General features: G+C 34.8%; 1 protein-coding gene across 5 annotated transcripts in view; it reads right to left on the bottom strand.

Annotated features, from left to right (window-relative positions):
* Window positions 1–25,751, bottom strand: part of DPYD (dihydropyrimidine dehydrogenase) — an 860,002-nt gene that overhangs the window by 431,950 nt on the left and 402,301 nt on the right. For all 5 annotated transcript variants that reach the window (XM_077987630.1, XM_015145562.3, XM_077987644.1 and 2 more), the window contains one exon: window positions 11,206–11,421. In XM_077987630.1, the coding sequence (XP_077843756.1) occupies window positions 11,206–11,421 (216 nt within the window). The remainder of the gene's footprint in view (window positions 1–11,205; window positions 11,422–25,751) is intronic.

The raw sequence follows: 25,751 nt of genomic DNA, 5'->3' as shown, positions 1-25,751 counted from the left end.
GCAGGGCCTAGTGGTCACAAGATCTGATTTCCAAAGGCTTCCATTCAGAAAAGGGGCCAGGGGGTGGGGTGGAGTTTAAAAAGCATCCATTCCCTCTTGTGTCTGTTGAGTATAATTCTATAAGAGCTCAGACAATGGAGAGAAGATAACCATTGGTTAATGTAGCTCCAGGGGACTTGGGTGGTCATTGGCCTTTTAATATTTGAATAACAATAAATGTCTTCTTATGGATAAAGAATGGTAAAATTAAGGTATATATGATGCAAACATAAACCTGGTGATAAAACCATTTTTGTCAGAAAAGGGAGTTTGTATGAGGAGAGAAGTGAAAGTTACTGTTGAAATGATGAACAGCAGTTGTATTATGATTAATAGTTTCTCCCAAATTGAATTATGTAATTTCTTTGCTTAAATCTCTTAACAACAGGTTCCCTGTTTATACAATAATATTTAAATTCCTAACCCCACAGGCCTTTCTCACTGTCTCTACAGCTACTTACAGCATTTCATGAGACATTATGCTGCATCTTAAATATGCTTGTCTCTCTCATGACCACGAATATCCATGTGCTATCCCTTCTCCCTAGAATAAAGACAGTTCAAATGGGAAGAAAACAAACAAACAAAAAATATTGAAAATAAAAAAAATCATAAAACAATTAAAATGATAAAGTAACATAAAAAATAAAATATTGCATATTAAGTAACATTTTAGTATAAGTAACATTTTAGTCTAAGAATTCCTGTGGCCTTAAGTCATCTTATATCTTTTGGTGTATATATTTTCTGAACTACCGTTCAAATTTTCTAAAGTAAATACCATACATACACACACACACACACACACACACACACACACACTCGAAAAATAGTATATATAAAAGGACATTAGTAAGAGCTCTCAAAATATATCAAGTCTTGCCCAGATACCTAAAAATGGTACTCTCTTTAATGACATTTTAAGCTAATTTTTCACAAAAATAGAGGGTACATTTGGCAGCATAAAAGTGAGAAACTGTTTCAGACACATGAGATATCACAGAAAAACATGCAAATGAAGAAAGCAGGGCAGGATGAAAAGGGCAATGGGCTTAGCTGAAGTGAAAGAAGCAGATGCGGCAGTGGGGGTAAGAAAAGGTAATTGGTGTGTGATAGGGCAGTCTGAGTGAATATTTCCCTAACAGACCAGTAACTTCCTTGAGTTAGTGACATTTTATTTCTTACGACACCTCATTTCAGAAATAGTGGTACTTGAACATGAAGCACACATTGCTAGTCCTTTAAGAAAAAGGATCGGCCGGGCGCGGTGGCTCAAGCCTGTAATCCCAGCACTTTGGGAGGCCGAGACGGGCGGATCACGAGGTCAGGAGATCGAAACCATCCTGGCTAACACGGTGAAACCCCGTCTCTATTAAGAAATACAAAAAACTAGCCGGGCGAGGTGGCGGGCGCCTGTAGTCCCAGCTACTCGGGAGGCTGAGGCCGGAGAATGGCGTGAACCCGGGAGGCGGAGCTTGCAGTGAGCTGAGATCCGGCCACTGCACTCCAGCCTGGGCGACAGAGCGAGACTCCGTCTCAAAAAAAAAAAAAAAAAAAAAAAAAAAAAAAAAAAAAGAAAAAGGAGCATACAGAGAACTGTAATTTTACTAAAACAGAATCAGTCTTGTAACAAAATAGCCAATGTATGTATGCCTTAAATAAAACTTTGACAGCAAGGTAATCATGGTATAAAGTATTTAAAACGAGTTTAAAGAACATCATTACATAGTAATGACTAGAATCTTTTTAAAAAGCAATAAAGAAAATACAAAGGAAAGAGAATATTATGGAATTCAATCCTACTAATTTCAATCAAAGATTGTATCATCTAAACATACCCAGAATATGGAGATTTTTAACTGGTTAAATTTACAATTCACAAAAGAATTACGTGAGACAGAATAAGGGTAAAATCAGTTTCTCAAACAGCAGGACTGTACTTTAAGGAAATTTCCATTAGCCATAATTATAAGAATTTTCCATTAACCTTGACACCAGTTGCTTTTTTTAAAAAAGGAAACTGAATAAGAGGTACTTTCCATTACAAGTTAGATTCATCTACCAGCTAACCCAGATCAAAATTGTACACATCAATTTATATTATTAAAAAGTCTATTTGAGTTTCACTTTGACCACTCTACCAAAATGATTAACTAATTAACAGGTGTGAAATCACAGCCTGAAATGGGAAAGTGGTGAAGATGTAATTATATTGGAAAATTGATTAGTCTGCTTCATGGTTAAAAATATTACTTTGGCTATAATTAAAAGATTTTTACTTAATATTAGAAATACATGCATTAAATTGTGTTTGAAAGCATCTTAATCTATATTTTCTAGTTAACAGACTAAGTCTGGCAAACATGGTATGATTGTGAACAGAGACTGATTCAGAACTTGAAGGAGAGACAGTGGTGCATTCATTAAATTCTAACTTGCAAGATTTAGCTTCAATATTGAATGTGTACACATGAGTGTGCAAGCATACATACACATTCTTTTGTTGATGAAGAAATGAAGTTTATGTCATAGAAGAGCTTGCTAAATAGTCTTGAAGTGAACACTTGGATGAAATCTCCCATAGGACTACTATATGTGAACTGTAGCAATTTAATAGACAAATTCTTTATAATTTGAGGATGAGTCGATTTTATGAATTTCAATAAAATAAATCTAAGTTATAAGAACCTAGCCAGGTGACAATCAAACTATTAGTACACAGAAGTCATCTCAGTTTTTAGCATGTTAAAAGTCTCCCAGATAAAAAGCTTATATTGAATTTGTTTAAATAATAATAACTCCTACTTAATGTATAAGTATATATCAGGAAAACAATATTATGCAATAATCATATAAAAATGGGAAACTAGAACTAGCAGCAAAAATAATGCACTGGACTACTGTTAATTTATTGTTTCATAGACTTTCATGATGAGGTAATACAGAAACTCTTAATAATAATTAAGTAAATCAGTTTTATTTAATCTTTTTAAAAAAGCCAGATCTTGGCTTTCCAAAATGAGTTACAAAAATAAATTGTGATGTTCTGTATCGTAATCCATAGAGAATTACCCAGGCTCTAAAATATTATTACATGACATGTTTGTGAAATTTTCAACTTTAAATATTATCTTTAGCATTTATAGTCCTGACAATGTTATTCCTCAATTCTCATCTCGTTGATAGGTGCTAGCAATTTGTGCAATTTGTGCAAATGCAGGCGCAACTTCCTCTCAATTAAGATAATGTGGATTGAAACAAGTTTCTTGGAATCCACATGGGAGAACAGACAACCTATATGGTAAAAAGTCTGCAAACCTTATTATGAGAAGAAAAACAGAACTATTTAGAAAGGAAAAAGAAAAGGCTTATATGGATAGGACATGAGAGCTGTCTCCAAGTAACTGAAGAGCTGTCATGTGGAATTGTGGTTCAAATTAGAATACTATAATTATTCATTCATCTAACAAGTATGTATTGCATCCTTTCTATCTGCCAGACATTGTTTTTGGCACTGGGCATGCTGTGGTGAGCAAGAAAGACGGTATCTCTCTACTTACAGAGCTTACTTCGAGTGGCTAAAACAGAACATAAATAAGCAAACAAATAGATGACTAAGAGCATGGCAATTTCATATGGTGATAAGTGCAGTGAAGAAAACAACAACCAGGGTAATGTGGGATGGAAAGCCTGAGTTTTGAATGGTTAATAAGAACTTCTCTGAGGAGGTAACTTTTGATCTGTGAACTGATTAAGAAGAAAGAGCCAGTCACATAATTATCTGAGAGAAGAGAATTCCAGGCAGATCAAACACCAAGCAAAATGGTCCTAAGACAGGGAGGAAGTTGCCATATTGGAGAATTAGAAAGGGGGCCAGTGTGGCTGGCAAAAAAATTGGCATCTGATGACAGCAGATTCACAGAAGCTTTAAATCAAAATGCTCTCTTGTGTTCACTCTGAAATTGCACATAGAAATATAAAATTTCTGTGCAATTTATATTTCTCAATAGAAAGATAAGCATAGGTGCCACTCTATTTGAAGCACTGGGTAGAAAGTCCTCAGCGTAAATGCTCAGGCTGAACTGTAAGTCTCTGAAGAACATGAATACAGTCAAAATTCCTTCATTTTAGACATAAAGTAATGTGGTCCAGAGAGGATAAATTATGTAAAAGCATGATATAGTGGAAATTGCACGGATTTGTATCAAATAGGCCTTGGTTCAAATCCTGACGTGGTGGATTTCAGTGTTTTGATGGCAGGAGCCACTTCCATGCTGCTACAACCTGATCTGGTCTTGTGATGTGCCCTAACAAATGGAACACAATGATAATTATGTTGTGCAACTTCCAAGCCTTGGCGTCAAGAGGATTTGCAACTTCTCCTCCTGCCTTTTTTGTAGCACTGACAACCTGTGAACACGTCCAGTGTAGTCTTGAAGATGAGACCATATGGAGATACAGGCCTAGTCATGTCAGCTGAGGACCCAGGCATGTGAATGAAATCATCCAGGACCAGCCATCAGCCAGCCACCAAACAATCTGTCAACTGATTGCGAATCCATGAGTGAAAACAACTAATATCATGTGGAGCAAAGGCAAGTCAACCCAGCTAAGCCTTGGCCATATTGCCAAACTGTAGAAACAAGAGCAGAAAATGTGTTGCTGCTTTTGGTAAGGTGGTCTGATATGCAGCAATAGGTACATGATGCTGAAATAGGTTATGTTTGCTAGTATAACAAAATATAAAACATGTGGCCCTGGCTTCGGCATTGTGAGGCAGGAAGAGCCTTGAAAAACCAAGAGTAAGTTCTTAATAAACGCTGGAAGAATGGTGAACAAACTGTTAGGAGAGGCCTAAAATATGGTATGAAAATTGCTGTTGGAGGGTTGGAAAAGTGGCCTGTATTATGTGGTGACAGAACAATTGGCAAGAATGTCAGCAGTGATAATTTGAAAAACAGAAAGTGAACATAATACGTCTTTAGAGAGAACACTGAACGTGTTCAGTTGAGTGTTTCTACCCAAGTATGATAAGGTACTATAAGAGAGAAAAGAGCTAAAGAAGGCTATATTTAAATTTGCCATGCAAAACAGACGGAATCCAAAGGACCTACGACACCCTCGGTCGGAAAATAAACTATTCTTTATATTTGGTCTCTCCTAGATGGAAAAAAGCTTCTCAAAATAAAGTACCTTAAAGATCCCCTCAAGAGTGTTGCAGTAAGAGAGTTTGTTAAGAATTTAGAAAGACTTAAGGCAGGTCCTAGTAGATTATCTCAGGGCTTCTAATATTCCTAAAGACATTGTACCACAACAGCAAGGCATATCCAAAAATAAAAGAAATCTGTTTAAAAAGAATTATGGATGTGACTTTGGGCATCAGTTTAGTCCTAAATAGAGTCAAAATTATGTTAAGAGAGTTTTATGATGGTATCACCATGAGTTAGGATTAAAAGAAACAATTCAAAGAAAAGAGAGGAATAGGGTGCTATAACTTTATTTGGGCAGGACCAGGCTGAGAAAGCTAAAAAGCTGTCATCAGGGAACATCAATAGCCATTTACAAAACAATCAAACAAAGAACAAAACAAAACAGAAAAACATAGAGGAGAAAATCAGTAGCCCAGAGAAAATCAGTGGCTCAGAGGGCAGAACCAATAGTAGATAGGGACAATGGATTAGAGCATCCTTACCAAGCAGCATAAATGGACCCTGATTCTCCATCCCTGGAGCAACAGGCCCTGAAAACATGTGTCAAACTGAATTTCAAAATTGCTATGGACAAGTGATTGCTATGTGCTTTCCATTTATCCTGCTTCTAAAGGAGATTTTATCTACTGTGGTTCTCCTGCTGTATCGTTTTGTGTTGGGTGTATGGAAGATAGAAAACATGTCTTTCTATATCACAGAATCCTCAATAAAAACAAGCTAAACCCAAATAATCTCATAGGCATTTGGACTTGATGTAGATCATAAGACAATGAACCTTGAGCCTAATGCCATGATTAGATGATATTTTGGGTGTCTTGGAAAGGAGTGGATGCAGTTTACATTTGGGAGGGATGTGAATTGCTCTAACCGGATGGCAAGTTAGGACTGTTTGCAAAGATGGCTGCAATAATCCTTCCCTAGTCATACGCATGTCCCTTTGTGATGTGGTTTTGCAGTTCTTCTCATCAATAAGTGGATGGTATTTACCTACTTCATGAACATACGTTGACTTTGTAACATGCTTTGAAGAAAATATGGAAGTAACACTGTGTAGACTTTGGAGTCTTTGTGCCAAGAGATCTTTCAGCTTCCACTCCTGTCCTCTTGGAACACTGCTAGCCTTATGAAGTACCCTTATCAAACCTAAACCAGCTGCCTTGATAAGACATCGTGAGGCAAGAGAGATTATGAAGAGACAGAGAGAAGGGCTTGGCCATCTCCGCAATTATAGCAATCCCACGTGAGGCTCCAGACACATTAGTGAGAATATCTTGATCCCCCGGTATCCCAACAACCATCTGTAAATGCATGATTGAGGCCAGCAGATACCCTGTGAAGTAGAAGAACTGATCATATGTGCTGAACCCAAATTGCCAACCCACATGACTATAGTCAATTAGATAATTGTTGTCTTAAGTCCTGGACAATTTATTTAACTTTTTCAGACTATTATTTCATCTGAAAAATTATTTCATCTATCTTATAAGCAGATTGTGAGGATTAAATGAAATAACGTATAAAAACATTTAGTCTGTACATCCTAAGCACTGAATATAGGGTAGCTAATAATATGAATAATGATAACAACTATACCAATGACCTATAATACTACACACGTCCAAGATTGTGATTTAGGAGCAGCTTTGGATTAAGACCAGGGCCTCCCAGGCCAAAGCACTTTCCCCCACACTATACTGTTTCTCCATATTTGTTGGACTTTCTCTAAGGTATTTATTTACTTGTGGAAAACAACAACAACAATATTTTAAATAAACAATTCATTTATATTAATGTTACTCTTATTTATTCCATGATGTATCAGAGGGCAGGACTATACAGAAAACATGGATGCAACTTATGAAAAGGCTGATGTGGCGTCAATAAAAGGAACATATTTCTAAAACAGATCTTTCTACAGTCATACAGGTTGCATTGCCTTAAAGTTGTAGTATATTCCTTGTCACTAAAAGCATTCAAGAACAGGTTACATTTCTTCTCTCAGGACTACCAACACATGCAGTTAGAAAGTTAGGCCAGCCAATTTTTATGTCTCTTCTTAATATTGTGGGATACTTGTCCTGTTTTCTCAAAAATCTTCTGCATTTAAAGGCTTATACAACAACCTAAGTCTTAAGCCACAATCTATACATTTAGAAATTTCACTGACATTTTCATTTTTAGACATGTATAGATGCACTATAGAAAGCAACATAGAATGTGAAAATTTTTAATTGGCCTTTTCTCCTTTGATTGAGATCAATACTCAAAACAGTCAATTGTTTTATGTGTTAACTGTCTGTTCATATACTGGGAAAAAATAAACTCAATATGCTCTTGCCAAAAAATTTTATGTATTCATTTATCCAGTGAATATTTATGAAACATTTATCAAATCTCTCTTATACATTAAGCTTTGTGCTATGTGGTATAAGGTTGTATTTTACAGAAAGAGCTACAAGAAACACTTTGATGCCAAAAAAAGAGCCTTAAATATTTTCAGATTTTACTTCTTATCATTTTATAAGAGAGACCTATTATATGAATACTTATTTACCTAATTTGATACTTATTAAAACAAAATCTATTCATTTGAGACATTTTCATAATAAAAGTTAATCACAAGTTAATCTATGTGTAGAGAGGGCTTACAAGGGAAGTGAACTGTTGCTTGGGTTTAGATTTGATTTAGGATAGAAATAAATACTTCTTAGTTGATTTATCTGTGTAGTAATAAAGCTATGCAACTTGCAGTTTCATGTTATAGATTTGCAGTATATAATATGTAGTTCTCCAAGAGAAAAAAATTTATGGACAAGATTAATGAAAACAAAATGTTTTTATCTACTTCCTATCAATATAATATGAACACAGGTCAAAGGGTTATTTTATGTGAAGTCCAAACCATTTCTAATATTCCCTCTTAAACAGATCACTTCTCTGTTTTGTCATGATAATTTAGCTTTAATCAAGCTTGACAGATCGATTTCTCTCTCACCTTTCAAAATTTAAACTTGGAGCCCATACACATTTATATAGAAAAATGATTTCATAACTATATTTTAAATATGACTTTACTATCTTTATAAAACATAAATAGAGTCTCAAGAAAAGCAATCTTGTTATTTTGAAATATTCTTGAAAAGACTGATTTGAGGGGGAAGAATATAGTTAATAAAAGCCATTTTTTATGTTATTTAATACAAAAGCAAACAGATCTTTTTATATTTGACATTAAAAATCTGATCATTTGCCTTTTTAAAGAAAGCACATACAGCTTTTATGTAGACTGCACAGTAAAGAATAATAATATTTCTGTTTACGGAGATATCAACTGGCATTTCACTGTAAGTCAATGGTCTATCGGTGCTGCAGCGTATTAGACCTCAATCTGGCATCTACAAATGTCAAGAGTATAAAAAATATATATGTAGGATGAAAATCAAAAGCATGTTCCGAACTCCCAAAAAAATAAAAATAGGGAAACAAAGTTCACGTAAACATATTTGCTGCAGAAATCAGTGCAATACTCAGCTGTCAATCCAGAAAAACAACGAGGGAGCCACACTGTCAGTAGGACAGGATAATAAAATTTCTAGCAGATGTTCAGTCAGGGCTCTAATTTTTATTGAACTCCCTTGGTAAGCATTTAATTTCTTTATCATATGCAAGCTTGGCAAATTGTACTTCATCAAAACTGTATTGTGAAATATTAATATTTCATATGATAACAAAACCCCATAGAATAACCTTTGTCATATTAAGAGCATCCAAATTTCACATGTCAAGATTCTGAATTTTAATACATTTTAAACAGATTCTTCAATTGCCATAATAAATTATAATACAGCTAATCTAAATTGGTATACTATAATGTCACAGAATGTATAGTACATGTAACACTTTAATAGACATCTTTAGTAAAAGGCTATGGGGAAAAAAGTATGTTCATACTACTGAGTTGTATATTACCAACATTTCATCAATAGGAAAGCACAGAAATAAGCACATAAGATGTAATTAAAAATTCACAAATTTAATCACTAATTAGGAACCAGATAAGGAAACAAAAAAAGTAGACCTCTATGAGGCAAACGGACTACTCGGCAAAATCACATATGGAAAATAATCTTTTTTAAAAATGGCATTACATAAGCCCAAGGTGGCTTCATTATTTTTGTCATTGCAATTTGCACAAATATGTTTAAAATAGTCTGCACAATATTTTGTTGTACCCACCATCAAAGTAAGTGAAATAGGGTTTCCAAAAAGCCCCGCATGGTTACATTTCATGTGCCAAATTTAATTTCCATTTGTTCATAACTCCCCTTTTGAACCAGCATCACAGACTTCTAAATTGATAGATTAAATTCAAATTGGAGGTTTAGAAGTAAGTTAGCTTCCACATTTATTTCTGCTGGTGATCCTAATAAAGGCAAGTGCTACTAGGTTACTGAAAGACACAGCATCACAAATCAATGCATGTCACCAACAGCGTAAAGACTGATGTCTCTGATTAATCAGAATTCAATTATTGCAAGCAAAGAAAACATCAAATTCAAAGCAACAAATGCCTTTTTTCCAGCTATAATTCTTCACTTGTGCCTAATTAGCCACCTATTTCGGTTTACATATATATATTTTTTAATAGCATAACTAATATAGTCAGTAAATGGTATCTGAGACTCAGTTTTCTCCAACAGATTAAACATTTGACTATAGCTTCTCAGTAATTTTTAAACAATCAATTGAAACAAAGACAAATATACTATCAATATTCTACAAGGTTATAAACAATGGATTCATGATATTCTAAAGCTGAATCTAGTATATTCTGTTAATTTTTGCACTTTGTTTAATAAAATATTCAGTTGATTTATTTGAAAAAATAACTTCTCTTTAGATATCTAAATATAAAAAATCTTCATGAAGCATTTTTTTTTCCTGCACTGTTTTTTTCCTAACTTTTGAGAATTCTCTAGATTTTCCTGACCACACTTACACATTGCATCTTGTAAAGCTGTCAGAATCAGACAGCCTTAATGTTTTAGCCATAATAATGCCAGCTATTGATCCTAGTAAGAGGAAAAAGAGAGAATGTGCTTAATGGGGCATGTTTTTTCTCTATTATTTTCTTTGCCTAAGGATAAAGCTGATTCAAATAATGATACTCTTTTCTTAGTCACTAAATTCACACATTCATATACATTAATTATTACTACCAGTTAGTATTAAATACATTGAGAGGTTTAGTATTTGTAATTTATCAACAAACAGTCTAAAAATGTTAAAGTGTGTTGCTCTTTTCTAATTCAAAACCATATAAGGATGCAACCCTTTTGTTGTATAAAGCATCCTACTTTAAAAACATGCATTTATATACTTTGTGTACTTTAAAGACTCAATCTCAGTTTTAATACGTAGTTTATTTCCTACTAAGTATAAGATGGCCACTTCCGGGTAAGTAGAAAGTCATACTGTTAAATGAAACTCAGGGTATTTGTTTTTGAGAAAGGTTTCTGTATTCCAAATTTGGGAAGAATCTATCCTATTACCAGTACCAATAAATTACACCGGGATTCTTTTTGACATAAATTGAATCCCAGAATTTTGTGCAAACCAAATCAATTGTGTCCCTATCTTTGAGCTGAGGCATCCAAAATAATGAAACAATTAATAATACAAAAATAAGAGTTTGTGATTATTAAATGAAAAACTCACTTTTGTAATATTTATATCTTTGTTGCTTCCTAGACAATACAAATGAGAAATGTATGCCTCCCCGTCCTTCCATGGGACAGAAAGGAAGGAAAGAAGCTAAAGACTAATGTGTAATGATAGGTCTTGTCAAATAGTTTAGTAAGTTTCTTAGTAAAAAAAAAAAATTCATTATAATATTTATACCTTAATTAAAATATATGATAGACATTTCTATATGATTTCAATAATATTTTCTTACCTTATCAAGAGAGAAAGTTTTGGTCAGGGCAAAACCCCATCCAGCTTCAAAAGCTCTTCGAATCATTGATGTGCTGGTAGCTGGAGTTGCACTAGCAAGACCAAAAGGATTTATAAACTTCAATCCGGCCATTTCTACACTAATGTCCACCAGATCAATAGGAGTGTAAAAGAGGGGTAGTTCAGGCTTGGCAGAAATGGAAGCTCCATATTGTGACTGCAAAATACAAACCAATAATTGGTTTCATATTACATCTAAATTGTCCATAATAATATTTTACAAAAATCACTTCAACACAGCATCCGAATTAACATAGATTACAACAATCTGTTTACAATGAAAAAAACTGGCAAAAAGTCAGTTAGCAGAGAACTGAATTCATATAATATCCTATTTTAATTTCAAAGGCAGTATGAAGAGTATTAGCAGAAATAAAATCAATTAAATAAACAAACAACTGTATTTAAAACATACTGAGATTCAAATACAGAAAGGAATAATTTTAGAATTTTTCTCCCTGGTCCAACCCAGTCTATTTGTACTTAATTTATGAAAATACCTTTAGTGCTCAGAGATATGGGCAACGGCAAGTCAGGGGGCCTAAATTCAATTTCCAGTAATCTCACTACTGTTTAGGTGATTTTAGGAAAGCCAACTAATACGTCCCTGTCTTTTCTTCTCTATCGTTTTCAGTATAGCAGCAGGAATGCTGCTTGCCTAATTTCTACCTCACAGGAAGATTGGAAAATTCAGAAGATCATAAGCTGCAGGGAGATATTTAATTTGGAAAGTGGGTAGTGTACTCATGTGCATTATGGGGGTTTGTTCTTTTTCCTGAAACCAAATAGGTCCCAAACAGTTTATGTCAAAATGTTTGGCACTCAAAACTGTAAATTTACCTTTGTTAAATGATCAGTGTAATAATGCTTCTTTGCAGGATTATTGGAATGTCTTAATAAAAACACTTATTCTTAGCACATGGCACACCGAAACATCCTACATAGGTGCTTGCTAAATGTTGTCTCCTTTTCTGACTGGGGAGGTTATTAACGATTGCATCAGGCCTTTTGTTTGTAAAGTCTCTCTCTCTCTCTCCATTCCTCCCTCCCCTTCTCTCTCTCTCTGTTTATCTCCAAAAGACAAATAACACTGGAAAATATAAAAAGGATGAATTTTCTCAGCCAAAGCGGTTACTGAATGGACAGGGCTAGTTAATTCAAAAGTAGAAATCCTTTCTCTTGTGAATCATCACTCAAAAGAAAAGTTATTTGAGCAGAACTTTAATTTTATAGGAGTGTGTCTTGTGTAGATAAAGATTGCCATGACTTGCATAGAAATTATTTCTGGCCCTCCACCACTTATAATGCAAAGCAAAGTTCACTTAATATGTAAAAAGGCATCAAACTTGTCAATTGAAACACTAATGTGTCTCGGGTACATGCAAAGAGATGCCTGATGGGATCCAGGCTTCAGTTATGGCAGGCGCCTTCTCCCAGGGATGTTCTGGGCTTCAAGGCATATTTCTGAATATTGGTTAGTCTGGGTGTGACATAATTTTTCTGTCCTCACCTAGGATTGCTATACTATTAAAAGGATTATTAGCAAAGACAAAAACTACAATGTAAAATATAGGAAACTGGGGGTTAATTTGAGGTGTGTGTATGTATGTGTGTCCACACATGGATGTTTACAATGACAACAACCGGTAAAAAGTCAGTTAGCAGTAAACCGAATACATACAATATCATTCTTTTTAAATTTCAAAGGCAGTATGGAAAGTATTATCAATTAAATAAACAAACAAACAACTTTATTTAAAAGATACTGAAATTCAAACACAAAAGGGAATAATTTTAGAATTTTTCTCCTGGTCCCACTAACCAGCCTCTTTGTGCTTAATTTATGAAAACTTGCTTGATGGTATTTTCTTAGCTTTGTGTAATCATAATATAAATTAAATCAAGCAAGTTTTAGGGATAGACTAAGAAAGAATTTCCTTACATTACAGGTTGATTCATATCGGTAAAAGTATAGAAACACCTTCCCTGCTTTAGAAACAACGTTGTGCCAACTTCCTTTGATTCCAATAGCAGAACTACACGTGGTCCTACATACCTATACTTTACAAGGTGAAATAAATGACCTTATAAGTATTCTTCTCTTTTTATGGCTGTGTGTTGAAATATCTATTTTTCTCAGTCTTACGGACGAATTTTGGTTTGTTCATAATTGTAGCTATATATGGCATTAGGCAACAGCCCAAGGAGGCAGATATGTATGCATAGTTCAACTTGCATTGCTTAATTTATGTAGTTTTAAATAAATAAGTAATTGCTTTGAAATTCTTACAAAGGTTGCTGCCTTAATACTTAGAAAGAAAATGATTTGGACAAATTTTGCAAGATTTTCTTTAAGCTTCAAAACAAAACCAAACACATCAAAGCAAACAATAAAATACACACACACACACACACACAATTCTTTCAAATGAGAAATACAGCTTCTTATATATTTTTTCTTTTATTCACAAAAGTGCTACTATGTATATGTGTTTGTAATATAATCTAAAATCTTCACATGCCATAGGCAGTCTTTTTTCATACTGTGCAACACAGGGCTATTTTTAGCTTTGTCTTTGTTGTGCTATAACAACTCAGTCTGTTCAACTTCATCATACATCCATGCCCTAATGTACATCTCCTTTTCTGAATTTTAAAAGCCTGTTCCCCCTTTGTACCCTTGCTCAGCAAACTCAAGCTTATCTACTTTCAGTTCTCATCACAAGGTTAATTCCTCCCAAATCTCAATTGTAATCTCCAAACTCAGATTTCCAAAAGACTTCAAGGTCTTTGGATGTAGATGCTTTGCTCTTACACTTTAATATCAACTCTTCTATCTCATCATATTCCCTCCTAACGAATATTTTATCTAGATTTTCAATTTTAGACAATACTATTTTCCCATTCATCCAGTAGTGTAGTAAATAACAGATACAAGGAAACAACTTAGGTGTTGAACAATGGGGATTGGTTCCATAATGGTTCTATTGTAAAAAGGAATGCTATGCTAGCATCAGAAATGATACAGAAGAAAATAATTTATTGACATGAAAGAGGGTTTATTATGTACAAAGTAAAACAGTGAGTTAATATTATAATATGATATGTAAATTCCAAGTTTTTGATGGAAAAACATGTATATCTATTTTGCTGTATGTTTCCATTTACCCGTCAATCACAAAAGATAAACATCAACATGCTAGGAGAATTATATCTCAGAATCAGGGTTTTAGATGACCTTTAATTTTTAAATTTTTGCTTACTATAATTTTCATATTTTCAATGATAAATACAAGTTAATTGATGAAATAAATAGATTTGAAGGTATACTAAAACAATTTTTAAAAGAAGCCATGTGTGTTATTTCATTTTCACACTGCTGTTAAAGACATGCTTGAAACTGGGCAATTTACAAAGGAAAGAGGTTTAACTGAACTTAAAGTTCCACGTGGCTGGGGAAGCCTCACAATCATGGCGGAAGGCAAGGAGGAGCAAGTCACATCTTACATGGATGAAATCAGGCAAAGAGGGAGAGTTTATGCAGGGGTACTCCTCTTTTTAAAACCATCAGATCTTGTGAGACGTATTCACTATCATGAGAACCACATGGGAAAGACCTGCCCCCATGATTCAATTTCCTCCCAACAGGTTCCTCTCCTAACACATGGGAATACAAGATGAGATTTGGGTGGGGACACAGCCAAACCATATCACCATGATACTCTAAAATCCATTAAGTGAAGCTCAAAGTAAAGAGTTTGCCCTTTAGTTTCCTCCATAGACTGTCCTGAATCAACTTTTTCAGTTCCACTTATTACTATGTAGAGCTAGAACAATCGAAGAGACTACTTTAAAAGCTTTATTTTACAAACAGAAAACTAAAGCCAAAAGAGGCTAAATGAGTATCTGTAAGTTGCTCCATTACTGGTAAAGCCACAATAAAATATACAGTTTGCTGCCTTGTTGGCTTATGTTCTTAATCCACCCTCAGAAATAAAATAAAATAAAACATTCCTTCTCAAAAATACTTTGTGCCTCCCTATCTCTGCACTTTTCACATTCCATCTTTCTTCTCCACATGCTGAAAATTACCCATTCTAAAGTCCTTCCCTTGTCATTATAGAGAAATTATTTTATCTGAGACACTCATAGGTCACAAAAAGTATAAGTATTTTAATTTATTGATTACATTGAAAATATTTGGTTATACGTTTAAGTACTAAAATGCATTAACTTCCCCGTATTTTTCAGGAAACCAACTTAACATTTCTTTGCATGGCATAGTCTGATTTTTTTTAAATAATGTACTGCCAATATACCTGTTAGACTCAGTTACTAATGTTCATATAGAACTATTTTCCTATTTTCGTTCATTTATTTATTCAGCAGGTATTTGTTAAGAACTTGGGGTTAAAAAGATGAACAAAACAGACAAGGTCCCTGACATATGCAAAACAATACAAATAAATTTACCACCTACCACCAAACACACACAAAATTTACTACCGATAGTTCATCACACTGTTATGTCTCCATACATTATTTTATGCATTTTTTTACCTGCTTAAAATACAAATAAATTTAAGACTTTCCTCATGCATTAAACTCTTCATAATCCTTCCAAACTCAACTGATTCATTCAAGCATATACTTATTAGGACATTTCCTTACTACCATCTATACACTTTTCTGAAGTAGCTACCTCTTTTTTATTTACTATTCCACAATTTTACTTTATTATTATTCTTTAAGTTCTGGGATACATGTGCAGAATGTGCAGGTTTGTAACATAGGTATACTGATGCTATGGTGGTTTGCTGCATGCATCAACCCGTCATCTACATTAGGTATTTCTCCTAATGCTATCCATCCCCTAACCCCCCACTCCCCAACTGGCCCCAGTGTGTGATATTCCCCTCTCTGAGTCCATGTGTTCAACTCCCACTTATAAGTGAGAACATGCAGTGTTTAGTTTTCTGTCCCTGTGTTAGTTTGCCGAGAATGATGGTTTCCAGCTTCATCCATGTCCCTACAAAGGATGTGAACTCATCCTTTTTGGAGACTGCATAGTATGCCATGGTATATATGTACCACATTTTCTTTACCTAGTCTATCTTTGATGGAAATTTGGTTTGGTTCCAAGTCTTTACATTTGTGAATAGTGCTGCAGTAAACATGTGTGTGCATGTGTCTTTATAGCAGAATGATTTATCATCCTTTGGGTATATACCCGGTAATGGGATTGCTGGGTCAAATGGTATTTCTGGATCTAGATTCTTGAGGAATCGCCACACTGTCTTCTGCAATGGTTGAACTAATTTACACTCCCACCAACAGTGTAAGTGTTCTTATTTCTCCACATCCTCTCTAGCATCTGTTGTTTCCTGACATTTTAATGATCGCCATTCTAACTGGCATAAGATGGGATCTCATTGTAGTTTTGATTTGCATTTCTCTAATGACCTGTGATGATGACCTTTTTATCATATGTTTGTTGGCTGCACAAATGTCTTCAGACAAACAGAGAGCCAAATCATGAGTGAACTCCTATTCACAATTGCTACAAAGAGAATAAAATCCCTCCAAATACAACTTACAAGGAATGTGAAGGACCTTTTCAAGGAGAACTACAAACCACTGCTCAAGGAAATAAGAGAGGATACAAACAAATGGAAAAACGTTTCCAAGGACAGAAAGAATCAATATCATGAAAACGGCCACACTGCCCAAAGTAATTTACAGATTCAGTGCTATCCCCATCAAGCTACCATTGAATTTCTTCAGAGAAGTAGAAAAAACTACTTAAATTTCATATGGAACCAAAAAAGAGCCTGTACAGCCAACACAACCCTAATCAAAAAGAACAAAGCTGGAGGCATCACGCTATCTGACTTCAAATTATACTACAAGGCTACAGTAACCAAAACAGCAAGGTGCTGGTACCAAAACAGATATATAGACCGACCAATGAAACAGAATGGAGGCCTCAGAAATAAAGCCACACATCTACAAACATCTGATCTCTTTGACAAACCTGACAAAAACAAGCAATGGGGAAATGAGTCCCTATTTAATAACTGGTGTTGGTAAAACTGGCTAGCCATATGCAAAAAACTGAAACTGGACCCCTTCCTTACACCTTACACAAAAAATAACTCAAGATGGATTGGAGACTTAAATGTAAGACCAAAAACCATAAAAACCCTAGAAGAAAACCTAGGCAAATACTATTCGGGATATAGGCATGGGCAAAGACTTCATGATTAAAACACCAAGAGCAATGGCAACAAAAGCCAAATGTGACAGATGGGATCTAATTAAACTAAAGAGCTTCTACACATCAAAAGAAACTATCATCAGAGTGAACAGGCAACCTACAGAACAGGAGAAAATTTCTGTAATCTATCCATCTGACAAAGGGCTAATATCCAGAATCTACAAAGAACTTAAACAAACTTACAAGGAAAAAAAAAAAAGCAACCCTATCAAAAAGTGGGTGAAGGATATGAACAGATATTTCTCAAAAGAAGAGAATTATGTGGCTATCCCACAGTTTAAGATATGCTGCTACTCAGCTGTCATCACAGTTGGCCATACATGTTAATTTTCTCTTCAAATATAACATAAGCTCCTTGAGGACAGTGACCAAACATATCTTAACCAAATTATTATCTCCACAATTAAAAATATGCACCTATGCCAGGCGTGGTGGCTCATGCCTGTAATCCCAGCACTTTGGGAGGCTGAGGTGGGAAGATTATGAGGTCAGGAGATGGAGACCATCCTGGCTATGGTGAAACCCCATCTCTACTAAAAATATAAAAAATTAGCCAGGCATGGTGGCAGGCACCTGTAGTCCCAGCTACTGGGGAGGCTGAGGCAGGAGAATGGCATGAACCTGGGAGATGGGTCTTGCAGTGAGCTGAGATCATGCCACTGGACTCCAGCCTGGGTAATGGAGCGAGACTCCATCTCAAAAAAAAAAAAAAAAAAAAAAAAGCATCTGTATAAAATATTTACTCTTGAAGGCAATTCTTTCCTCTGTAGAGATACAGATAAATAAAATCACCTTTTCACTTGGCATTCCTCAAGTATTTTTTACAGAACTAACGTATACTTCCTACATCTCCATTTTTTCTCTATGCTAAACATTTTTATCTTTAATAATTACTTTTAATACAAAATGCTCTTAGCATTCTAGCTATCCTTTGTTAGGTATCTCATTTACCTATATGCTATGAAATTGAGGAATCCGCTAACATGGTTGAAAAGGTTAAAAAGGAAAACTTGAATTTTTGTCATTTCCCTCCTTGCCTTCCCATTGTAAAGCAAGAATCATTTTATAACCTGGACATCACCATGACCTCTTTGATTGTTCAAAATACACTCAATGAAAACTAAAGAAAACTACAAAAGCAAAAGAAGCTGAAGTCCTAAAGAACCGAGATGAGAATGGTAAAAATGGAAATTAAGGAAAAGCTAAATGTCTAAGTTTTAGAGTGTAAAGATAAAGAGTAACCTTTCCTTTTTAAAGTCCTTCCTAGACATAAGAGAAATTGAAAATAACAAGGATGTCTAAAGACTATTTTTTTAAAGTTTGCTTTTTTCACCCTTAGAATTTTTGGGAAGAGACTGAGTAAAGGTTTTATTCACTTACAATAAAATTTCTAAAAATTAACTCCATGACAAGCATAGGCCATGAGGAGTCCAAAATATACATGTGTTACACTTAATTTTTCTCACTTCATTGTCATCTGCAAATTCCTTCAAGGTTCTTTACTGCATACAGAACAAACCATAACCTCAGCATTATATAATCCCAACTGTGATCTGGGCCCTTCTCCCTCCCCAACCTTTCTAATCTCATCTCCTACCTCTCCTTCAAAATATTTTATGCTTCCACTTATTGAACTAGTTATAATTTCTCAAATAAAACAATATCATTAATGCATCTTTGCATTTTGCCTTTTGTTTTTGCTCAGAATGTTCTTTCCCGCCAGTGATAATGCTTTGAAAATTCCAACGAAGCCTTCAAAAGTCAGTCCTGTTGTCATCTCTACTAAAAAACCCCCTTGTGTGTAAAAAAGGGAGACAGAGAGGGAAATGATAAACTACCATTTAATGAGCATAGTGTTTTAGTTTTGCAAGGTAAAAAAGTTCTGGAGAAACATGATACATGTGCTTAATGCCACTGGAACTGTACACTTAAAGATGTCTAACATGGTAAATTTTATATTATGTATGTTTTATCACAATTTAATCATGAATAATTATTTTAAGCTAAAAAAAAAAAAAAAAGTCTAGGAAGCCTCTTGACAGAAGATATTGTGAAGGTATAGTGAAGGCCAAGGGTTTAACTTTTAAAACCTAAACTGTGTAACAGGCCCTGTAAACGGGATGAAAGCCAAGAAACTTATGGTCAAGTTGAAACTCTCAAACTGCAGGAGTATAGTCTGGGGTCCCTTAGATGCAGAAAAGAAAATTTATTACAGTGAAGTATGTTTGTGTTCCACATGAGAAATAATTTTGAAATAGAGTTGTCCATTAGGGGAAGGGTCTGTCCTGGGAGATGTGAGATCATTTCCATTGGATATGACTCAAATTACCTATTAGTCAAGCCATGGGTGTGAAGTTGGAGCTAGATAACCTTAAGATATTTTCCAAGCCCTAATTCCATGGCTTCGTGATCATTATCATGATAAACTCTGAAGTCTTGACTGGGCACATTTTCCACAAGGGGCTTGTTGGTAAAGTGTAGAACAATGAACTCAGAAAGGGCCTATTCAAAAATCAGAATTGGTCGTGTTCTAAGATATAGTCCCACAAAGCTCTCAGGCCAAGATAACTTACCAATATATACCCTAGAAATACTTCTAGATGTTTCAGTTACTGAGCATCCAGGAAGCCTCACCTCTGGACATTGTGTGCTAATTAGCTCTTCTTTTTCCCTTTTTTGAAAATAGTCTGTATCCATCATCAAACACCCCTAGGATGCTATCCCTTCTTGATGGACACATTACAGTTTATTCGGGATATAGTTTACACTCCCAAATTTCTATCTCTAACTCAGACCTCTCCTCTGATTAGATTGTTGCAATCAGTTGGATATTTCTGACTTGTATTTTAAACTTCTCACACTTGAATATCTATTAGGCTTTTTAAACTGAAAACCCCTGACGCGAATTTTCTGCCACCAAACCTGCTCCTTCTACAGCCTTGCCCATTTCAAAGAATGGCAACTGTATCCTTCGATACCTTTGGCCAAAAACCTTACAATCATTTGTGCCTTTCCTTTTACACTTTATAGCCAGTCTGTCAGAAAAATCTATTGTCTCTTTTTTCAAAATATATTCCTTTTCTCACCTCCACTACTACCTCCTGGTCCAAGCATGGTTATTTCTCACTGAATTTACCACACTAACCTTTTAACTTGTCCCACTGCTTCATGTCTCAGTCTTTCCCAGCAAAGGAACCACAGTAGGCTGATGGTTGCTACTCAACATTTATGGTGAGTGATTGTGGTGATGGTTACATGACTCCATACATCTGTCAAAACTCATCAAATGGTACAATGGAAATTGGCAAATTTTATTATATACAAATTATATTGCAGTAAAACTGATGAAAATGAAAAAAAAAACCCAAAAAAACAAAAAACACAACCTCCTCAGGTTCCCACAAGCAAAGCTGCTTCCTAATCATACTTTGTACTTGTTTGCTTACATATATGCTATCTCTCGCTTGATTTAATTTCAGCACCTAGTATAAGACTTGGCACAGAGATACTCAACATATTTACTGAATGTATTAGACTAGTGACCTTGGGTACTCAGTGTCTTTTTCAAATTAGTTCCCAGTAAAGTGATAATCAGTTTAGATGAAATAATCATTAACTTTATTCCAAATCTATAAAAGTCCATTATTCTATGATTCTAATGTAGAGTGGCATTCAAGCCCTGAAAGATTGCTGATTTTAGGCCAATCTCTCCAAGAACCATCTAGTGGGAATAGTAAGTAATTGCCCTGGGTAATTAAGTATCTATGTGTGTATGTGTGTATATATATATTCTATAATTCAGTCACATTAAATGACATTAAGATTCACCAACATCACACTTTTGCCAAGGTCTTGCCTAAAATAGAGCATTTTTCTTCCTACTGGAATTTTGACTTCCAGTTTAGAATGAACTTTGGTGGCAAGTAACAAACTGGCCTTACCATGAGGTACAGGAGGATCTCATGAAAATCATGCAGAAATGCAGCCAGGCCTCCAGGAAGAGCTGGGAATTCTCGAGGAAAGTAAGCAGATTCTTCATGCTTTGTCCTTTTTCTTTCTATGTACAGCCACTTTATTCTTCTCCCTCTTCCAATTGGCTTCCCCTACTTCTTTATCCAGAATGATTTATATTGTATAGGTCTAGCCCAGTCATTTTTTTACTCTACTTATCAGAAACACGTAGAGAGTTTTAAAAACTACGATGTCCAGGCCAGGTATCTTCCTACTAATTATATCAGAATCCCTTGGAGGAGGACTCATTAATAGTATTTTTAAAAATCCCTCCAAAACATTACACAGAGCATTCAAGGATGAGATCACCTCTCTGGTAATACGAGTTCTCCTCCTAATTCCTAATTCTCAAGTAAGAGATCCGGGCTTGGTCAATATTGTGTTAGGTGTCTACTTTATTCAACTATGTGGCTACTGGGGGTCTGTTCAAGAGAACAAAGACTGTTTAAGTTCGGAAGATAGTCTAAAAGGTGCTCATGTGGGCCTCCCATCTGCTAATAAAGTGTCAGCTCTGACAAACATCAACACATTGTCCAAATGTTAAGGTCTACTGTAAAAATAGGTCACTTTTAAATTTTTTTTTCTTTTATTCTTAAGATCAACAAGATAGTTGTTCATTTGCAAGTAATATTTATACCAGACCCAGTGATAGGTATTTTTTAATCACAATTTTTAAGGTATGCATTATTCTCCTATTGAAGATGAGGAAAATGAGGCTCAAAGAAAGTAAACTGCTTGTGTAAAGATTAATAAGTGGTAGAGCAAGATTTGAATTGAAAGCTTACACTAACTATATTATATCAAGCTGCCCCCATCTTACATACCTTTTCTAAATTATTAATGTCCTCAAAACAAGAAACTAACCTGAGAGTTATTCATGATGGTTTGATTGATCACAGAGAGTACATATACACACACACTGAGACATCGTATCAAAAATAAAAACCATATACTGTTCAAATATCATTAAGACAATCAATCATAATGCCATTAATTCAAGAATAGAAATAAAAATACAGTCTTAAGCTACAATAACTCATTATTTTATTATTAAATTATTACTCATTACCACTGGTTTCTTCTGTTATACCTGGTTGGATCATGGAATTACAGCAGAGACATTTGGATGTATAATGATTATGTTGCTGGGGAAAAGCAACTTACATGATAAGTATGTATCCCAGTTGTATTCTCGCCTAATTTGTTTTGCTAGAATGAAATTTGAAAAAAAAAAAAAAAAAAGGAAGAGAAAAGCACTACTAAAAGCAATACTAGTGGTAGTGTTTGTTATATTTGATTGAAGAAGAAATCACCATCACTATGTTCTACCCAATTCAAAATAATCAAACAGCTTTCACTTACTCATTTTGTTTATATTTCATTGTGATATGCTACAATGGATCCTATCTTGGAGTACAGTTGCTATAGAAATATCCATTCTGAAATTATTTTAAGGAAAAGAATAAATAACATTGCGTAGCTGCTTGTGGCTAGATTAATTCACAGAATGGATTAATGCATTAATTAACTCAAGCTTAGTTACTTTGCTCTTTGAAGAAATATCTATTGAGGGAAAAATCTTACAGAGTAGAAATTAATTTGGATTAGCTGTTTCCATGATGGAAAGGCCTAGCTCCAGTGATTACAATTATAACATAAAAACAGATTTCACTTCTCCATTTTGAGAAATTATTATTCATAATAAAATTTCTTTCTGATATAAAATCTTTTCTGATTTGAGGCTTCAGAAGTTTCTACAAAATAATGATTCCATTTTACTCACTTCTTTAAAACACTATATTCACATTCCTCTATACTTGTAAACTGAGCATAAAATAAGACTACAAAATTAAATAACATTAATTGGCTCCATGGCATAATGGTCAGCATATCTGGACTCTGAAAATTAAATGATATTAATTCAAATCCATGTGCCATCTTTCTCCATCTCAACTCTACCTCTACCCCCAATTATCAGCTCTTTAACAACTTAAAACTTAATGTAGTATCATGCAAAAACTCCTCCTCCTTCAACCAAAAATAACTATTCCTCCCTGGTTTTCCTCTGTTTACTTTTTAACACTACCATCCATCAAGTTTAAGTTAAAACTTGTTAATTGTATTGTTTTTGATATTTCTTCTCTCTCAACTCCCATTTCTATTCTACAGCAAATCTAATTATTTTTGACTCTATTCTCTTTGTCACTATTATCTCTTACTGAGACTTTTTCTTACTGATTTCTGCATTCTCCTTACCTCCTACTCAAATTTGTTCTTTACTCTATACCAGAGTAGGGTCTTTAAAACAGAAATTTGATTGTGTTATGCACCTGCTTAAACTTTTCCTTAGTTTTCCATTGGATTTTGTTGATATTCAACTTTTCAGGATAGCCTACAGCTCTTTCATGATATGGTCCTGTCTACCTACCCAAACTTACCTTATGCCAATCTCTGTAAATATACATATCATAGTCACATGTGCCTTCTACCAAACTCTGCATTTAACTGTACGTTTACACTTGCTATTTTCTCTTTCTGACATATTATTTTTTCATGCTTCTATTTCAATGTAAACTCTTCTCCCACTGCCACATACCAGCTCTTTTAGCAACCTGAGGTTGTATCACCAATGAGCTAAGTGAACTTGTAAAATATGCTTCCTAAACCCCATTTGTCCCATGATCTAAAATATTTCCTTAGCATATAAAATATATCTATAAAATCTATCAAGTGTATTCTACATGGCAGGCATTCTGTTCAGGAGCTAGGAGCACAACAGTTAACAGAGTACTTTGTCTTTTTCTTTTTTTTTTTTTTTAAGTAGTCGATTTTACTTATTAATGGTTAAAAAACTGCTTCACTAAACATTGTTTTGTTATTATTTATATATTAATATGCTGAGAGCATTATTATTGCACATCTTTTTTTTTTTTTTTTTTTGAGACGGAGTCTTGCTCTGTCGCCCAGGCTGGAGTGCAGTGGCCGGATCTCAGCTCACTGCAAGCTCCGCCTCCCAGGTTTATGCCATTCTCCTGCCTCAGCCTCCCGAGTAGCTGGGACTACAGGCGCCCGCCACCTCGCCCGGCTAGTTTTTTTTGTGTTTTTTTTTTTGTATTTTTTAGTAGAGACGGGGTTTCACCGTGCTAGCCAGGATGGTCTCGATCTCCTGACCTCGTGATCCGCCCATCTCGGCCTCCCAAAGTGCTGGGATTACAGGCTTGAGCCACCGCGCCCGGCCTATTGCACATCTTTTTTCCACAGGTTTATTGAGTTATAATCAGTCTACAATAAACATAATTAATGTATAAAATTCAGTGCTTTGGATATATGCATACACTCATGTTACTATCACTACAATCCATGTCATAAACATATCCATCACGTTCAAAAGTTTCCTTGTGTCGCTTTGTTATTGTTGCTTGCTTTATCTCTTATTTCCTTCTTTCCTTCCTTTTTCTTTCTTTCTCTTTCATTTTCTTTCTTTTCTTTTTTCTTTCCCTCCCTCCCTTTTTTCTTTCTTTTTTTCTTTTTCTTTCTTTCTTCCTTTCTTTTTCTTTTTTGTCTTTCTTTCCTTTCCTTTTTTCTTTTTCTCTTCCTTTCCTTTTTATTTCTCTTTCTTCTCTGTCTTCCTTCCCTCCTGTCCTCCCATTCTTTCCTCTTTCCTTCTCCTTCCTTCCTTCCTCTTTACTTTTTGTGTCCTTCTTTCTTTCTTTTTTTCCTTCTTTCTTTCCAATATACCCAACATCCCTCTCACCCATCTCCTGGAAACCATCATTCTATTGTCTACTTTTACACATTTGACTACTTTAGATGCCTCGTATACAGGGAATCACACAGTATGTGTCCTTCTGTGATGGCCACTTCATTTAGCATAATGTCTTCCAGTTCTATCCATTCTTTCACAAACAATACAGTTTCCTTCTTTTGTAAGTCTGACTAATATTCTCTTGGATGTATAAATCGGAATGTCTTTATCCATTCATCTATCAGTGGACATTTAGGTTATATCTTGGCTATTGTGAATAATGTTGCAGTGAACATGGGGATGCAGATGTCTCTTTGAGACAATGATTTCAGTTATTTTAGATATATACCCAGAAGTGGGATTGTTGGATCATACGATAGTTCTATTTTAAATTTTTTGAGAAACATCTATGCTGTTTTCTACAGCAGTTCCACCATTTTACATTGCACCAACA

This window comes from Macaca mulatta, chromosome 1 (genome assembly GCF_049350105.2).
Source record: "Macaca mulatta isolate MMU2019108-1 chromosome 1, T2T-MMU8v2.0, whole genome shotgun sequence".
Classification (NCBI taxonomy): Eukaryota; Metazoa; Chordata; class Mammalia; order Primates; family Cercopithecidae; genus Macaca; species Macaca mulatta.
Note: the sequence above shows the minus strand (reverse complement) of the source record. Positions and strands in the feature narration are given on the sequence as shown.